Source organism: Ruditapes philippinarum, unplaced genomic scaffold, assembly GCF_026571515.1.
Source record: "Ruditapes philippinarum isolate M1 unplaced genomic scaffold, ASM2657151v2 ctg9381_1_1_1_1, whole genome shotgun sequence".
NCBI classification, from domain to species: Eukaryota; Metazoa; Mollusca; class Bivalvia; order Venerida; family Veneridae; genus Ruditapes; species Ruditapes philippinarum.
The window spans coordinates 20,276-25,922 of record NW_026857192.1 but is presented as its reverse complement, the minus strand read 5'-3'; the positions used below and the strand labels follow the sequence as shown (position 1 = coordinate 25,922).

Genomic DNA, 5,647 nt, shown 5'->3' with positions numbered 1-5,647 from the left:
GAAAATTCACTTTGTGAACCAAAAAATATGCCTTTAAGAAGCATCATTTACCTACATGTGAACATATCTTTTTAAGTGCCACAAGGTCATTATTTTCGCAAAAGCCTCTGGCTTTCGCATGTATACGTAGCATTGACGAATGCTATCTCTTACAAGTCGCATTTTAAAGAAAACGAAAGTGAAAGTACAATCGGAAGTACCCGTCACGTGACCGATACCCATAACCGGAACCGGTGAACCAGTAAACATCATTATTGATGTTTGCGTTCTCGAGTACAAGTCGTGTTCTTTTTCGAAGTAGTTTTTCCGATTTAAAACTTAATTTTTATAGGAAGTTTTCGGTTTATACATTGTAAGCTTTTAGTTTATTATTCTTTATATTTTGTCGAGCTTCTCTTAGACGTAGTCTAGAGTTTTATTTGTAAAATGAGCTCGAGTGAGGGTGAGAAACCCCGCAACAAGCGTGCACGTGGTAACAATTTTGCACGTGGAAATTCGTCTGATAGTTCTGAGTTTTCGGGCTTTGAAGCTCAGTATTTGGTACCTAATGTAGGTGCTAATGTTGAAATTGATAATGATACCCAAACAGGCGTAGAACCTGTTCTTGATCCTATTGTTTTATCTGTTGATAAAAGTACACATACATGTAAGAAGGGTACAAAAACAAAGGCTGTAAAAGTTGATAAAAGTAAAAAAGAGAAGGGGAAGTCGAACCCTAAAAAACCTTCTAAGAAAGCTAAAAATACTGGGGCATCTATTGATTTTGATAGTTTATCTGCCAAGGATTTAGATGTTTTGAGAAAGAAACTTGGTCTGGGATCTTCAGATGCTAATAAAACTAGTAATCAGCGCCCTTTGCCCCAGCCTCGTGACAATTGGGAAATTGAGGATGAGTCTCAGTTTGTCCCTAATTATTTTGATGATGATTATTATGGGGATAATGATTTTGACGTAAATAAACAACCCCCGTTAAGAATCCAAGTAGATTCTCAGGACATTTCAGATGGGGAAATTTCTGAGGACGTTGTCCCATTACAGAAAAATATGTCAAACAAATTTATTGATGCTATGTTTGGGGGAAAAGACCCGAATAATAATGATCAAGGTTTAAATGAATGGGCGCCTCCCAAACTTAAAAGTGTTGTGCGTGGAAAGTCCATTTCCCCTTCTCTTGCTCAGTTGATAAATTCAACTTGTACGTCTGCTTGTTGTATTGAAGAGATAATGCAAAAATACCAAATTCCTGAGAATTGTTCAAATTTAGGGCCACCAATTGTAAATGCAGAAGTCTGGAAAATTTTAGAAAAGAAAGGCCGAAGTTATGACCGTTTGCTGGTCGAGATTCAGAACCTAGTGGCTGCAGGAATTGTGCCAATTATTAAGTTGGCTGAGATAATGGGCCCAGATTTATCGTTACCTGCAAAGGAATATATTTCTGACGCAGTAACCATGTTTGGTCAGGTGCAATACCAATTATCTTTGCGAAGACGTTACATAATTCGCCCGAATCTCAAGAAAAAATATAAAAATATTTGTAGTCAGTCAACTCCAATCACTGAGAAATTGTTTGGGGATGATATTGGCAGGGAAATAAAAAATTGCGATACAGGAATATCCTTAGCATTTCCTAAATATGAAAACAGGTATTTCAGGGGAAGAACACCTGGTTACAGAGGCTCGTATCACCAAAGGCGTGGCCGTCCATACTATACTGGTTACAACCAGCAGCATAATCAATATGGCAATGGCAATTATCGTGGCTCTTTTAGAGGGAGGCGAAGACCTTCGGCCTCTGCTACAAGTACTGCAACTTACCCAAACGAATAAATGTTTTACAGGTAGGCAAGTTAAAATCATGTTTAAATGCATGGAAAAAATTTACCGAAGATCCCTGGATTTTAGAATCCATTCAAGGTTATAAGATTGAGTTTATATGTACTCCTCATCAAAAATGTATTCCATCAGAAATATCTTTTCCTCATGATCAAAAGCTTATTATTAATAAAGAGGTACAAGATTTATATATGAAAGGGGCAATTGTGCCTTCTAGTCATGAAAAAGGTGAATTTATTTCGAATATTTTTATAGTTCCAAAGCCTAATGGAAAGTTCAGACCAATTATTAATCTAAAGAAATTAAATGAGTTTGTTTTATATGAACATTTCAAGCAAGAACATTTTAAAATAGTTTTGGACCTTATCCAGAGAGATGATTATTTTACTTCGGTTGATTTATCTGATGCATATTTTTCAGTTCCAATTCATTCTGATTATCAAAAATATTTAAAGTTTATATGGAATAATACACTTTGGCAATATCAGGTGTTACCATTTGGTTTAAGTTCAGCTCCAAGGGTTTTCACAAAAATTTTAAAGCCTATTTATGCATGGCTAAGATTTCATGGAGTACGCTGTGCATATTACATAGATGATTCTTTAATCATGAATCAGATTAAAGATATTTGTGCACAGAATACACAATTAATTTGTAATACTTTAGAATCAGTTGGTTTTTCAGTTAATAAGAAAAAGTCTGTATGTATTCCATGTCAAAGAATTGTCTTTTTTGGATTCATTGTTGATTCAGTCTTATTTATGGTATTTTTAACTGAAGAAAAAATTGAGAAAATTTTGTCAAAAGCCAGAGCCTTATTACAAAAACCTTATGTAGTGATACAAGATCTTGCATCTTTTATTGGATCAATAATTAATGCTTTTTATGCTGTTTTAGAAGCACCAATGCATTATCGTAACTTAGAAAGGGATAAAATTTTAGGTTTAGATCAAAGTTTAGATTTTCAAAAAAGTATTACATTGTCTGAGAAAAGTATAGAAGACTTAAATTGGTGGTTGAACAATTTAAAAGCTAAAAATGGTAAACAAATTAGACCAAATAAGGTTGATTTTTATTGTAGGACAGATGCCTCGCTTACAGGTTTTGGTTGTGTTGACCTCTTGTCTGGAAAGGTTACTCAGGCTAGATGGTCATCATTAGAATTGCAATATCATATTAATTATTTAGAATTACTGGCAATTTTCTTTTCTCTACAAACTTTGTATTCAAAGTGCACAAACATTCATTTACAATTTCAGTGTGATTCTGTCACTGCGGTAACATATATTCAAGACATGGGAGGTATGGCCTCTTTAGACTTAGATAAATTAGCGTCAGATATTTGGCACTGGTGTTTGCCGAAGAACATTTTCATTTCAGCAGTACATATTGCAGGGATAGATAATACTATTGCTGATTTTTATTCTAGACAGTTTTCAGACTCTACTGAATGGATGTTGAAACCTGAAATTTTTAAAAGATTATGTAGACATTTCTTTACACCTGATATAGATTTATTTGCATCCAGGATAAATAAACAGTTAGATTGTTTTGTTTCTTGGTACCCTGAACCAGGAGCTATTTTTAATGATGCTTTTTCTGTCTCTTGGAATTCTTACAAACCATATATTTTTTCACCTTTTGCTTTAATAAGTAAGGTGGTAAATAAAATTTTTGAAGATAAAGTAGAGAAAGCTTTGGTAGTTTTACCATATTGGAAATCACAACCTTGGTTTCCATTAATGTTACCATATGTTGTTTCTCTCCCTGTCAGGCTGCCGAGACACAAAGACCTGTTGGTTCTCCCACACAATGGAAGAGTACATCCGCTCGGCAAATCTTTGAACCTGATCGCTGTAGTGTTATCAGGGAGGCACTCAATTATAGAGGCATTTCATCAGGAGCTGCTAATATCATTACCTCAGCCTGGAGACCAGGAACACACAAACAATACAATTTGGCATGGAAAAACTGGTATATTTGGTCTTGTGAAAGATGTAAAAATCCCTTTTGTACCACTGAAGAGATAGTGGTCAATTTTCTGTATCATTTACATTTGCGAAAGAAGTCTTATTCATTATTGAACACACATAAAGCTATGTTATTGCAAACACTTCCATTTTTTGGAAATGTTTGGTGTGGTAATACTGTGCTTATTCCTAAATTTATGAAAGGGATTTTTCATTCAAATCCCCCTAAGTTGCGTTATAAATTTACCTGGGACGTGACTGTAGTGCTTAACTTTCTCAGAACGTTATATCCTTTAAGAACGTTATCCTTAAAGATGTTAACATTAAAATTAGTGGCTTTGATAGCCCTCAGTTGTGCTCCTAGGGCTCAGACTTTAGTCTCTATGAACTTGGATTTTATGAGATGTGCTGCGAATCATGTGACTTTTTATTTTCCGGGGTTATTAAAAACTAGTAGATCTAGTAGATCTAATTCTTTTTGTGTGAAATTAGAACATTTTGAGGAGGAATCTCTTTGTGTTTTTCATACTTTATTATTTTACATTAACGTAACTAGGAAGTTACGGAGATCTAAACAACTTTTTATTTCTTATGTAACTTTTCAAAATGTTTCTACAAGTACCATTGCAAGATGGTTAAAAACTGTGCTAGAATTAGCGGGTATTGACACTGGTATATTTAAGGCTCATTCATATAGGTCTGCCAGTTCTTCAGCTGCATTTCATAAATGTACATTGAAAACTTTACTGGATGCAGCTGATTGGAAATCTGACAAAAATTTCTATAAATTTTACTACAGACCCGTTTTGAATGATGAAGAGTTATCTTTTGCTCAGGCTGTTTTCTCATAATTGATACCTTTTGACAAAGGTCAATTTGATATGACAAATAATATTTTTTGTTACAGAAATGAAATGATGTATATTTAATCTGTATATTTGGTTTTTTCAGGGTAGTAAATGTGAGTATAATGTTAATAGTTTGTGTTTTTGTTCTTGGTTGACAATTTTGTATACTTGTTGACAAATTTTAAAGATGCTACGTATACATGCGAAAGCCAGAGGCTTTTGCGAAAATAATGTACCCCCATCCAAGCCCTAGTGATGGATGGGGGTCATTATTGAAGTAAAAGCTGGAGGCCCAGCATGTATACACCACCCTCCATTTGGTTTTTTTGGGTTTTTTACAGCCCTACCCTTATTATGGATATTTTGTCAACATGTTATCTTTAAAAATTTGATGTTTACTGGTTCACCGGTTCCGGTTATGGGTATTGGTCACGTGACGGGTACTTCCGATTGTACTTTCACTTTCGTTTTCTTTAAAATGCGACTTGTAAGAGATAGCATTCGTCAATGCTACGTATACATGCTCGGCCTCCGGCTTTTACTCCAATAATGACCCCCATCCATCACCAGGGCTTGGATGGGGGGACATTATTTTTCATCAACGCAGTACATTTAAATCAATATTGTAATCTGTGTAACCAAATTTACATTGACAATGAAATTCATCAACAAAATGCATTTCAACCAATCAAAGCTTCTATAATTAGAATTAATGAGTTTTACGCCATGTTTCATGACAACTAATCAAATTCACAATAATACAGAAAAATACTGTTGCATTAAACTACCATTTATTATTGAAAATGAACATCTAACATTTACATTATTTGCATTTCATCAAAAGTTAATTTAAAACTAGATTGTTTCTTCCAGTGGAAATGTATTCACACAGTAATAAAAAGATGACAATTTGGTTTCATCTTTCTCCATTTACCAATAAAATGCATATAACTATAAGCTGTGAATATTCATTACTGCTATTTAGTTTGACATATG

At 34.2% G+C, this 5,647-nt stretch overlaps 1 protein-coding gene across 1 annotated transcript; it reads left to right on the top strand.

The window, feature by feature from the left end:
* Positions 1-358: 358 nt before the first annotated feature.
* LOC132749039 (uncharacterized) lies at positions 359-4,836 on the top strand. The gene is made up of 2 exons (XM_060738715.1): positions 359-1,838; positions 3,608-4,836. Exon 1 carries the CDS (start codon positions 427-429, stop codon positions 1,825-1,827), a length of 1,401 nt encoding a protein of 466 aa, XP_060594698.1. The 5' UTR covers positions 359-426; the 3' UTR covers positions 1,828-1,838; positions 3,608-4,836.
* The last annotated feature ends 811 nt before the right edge of the window (positions 4,837-5,647 follow it).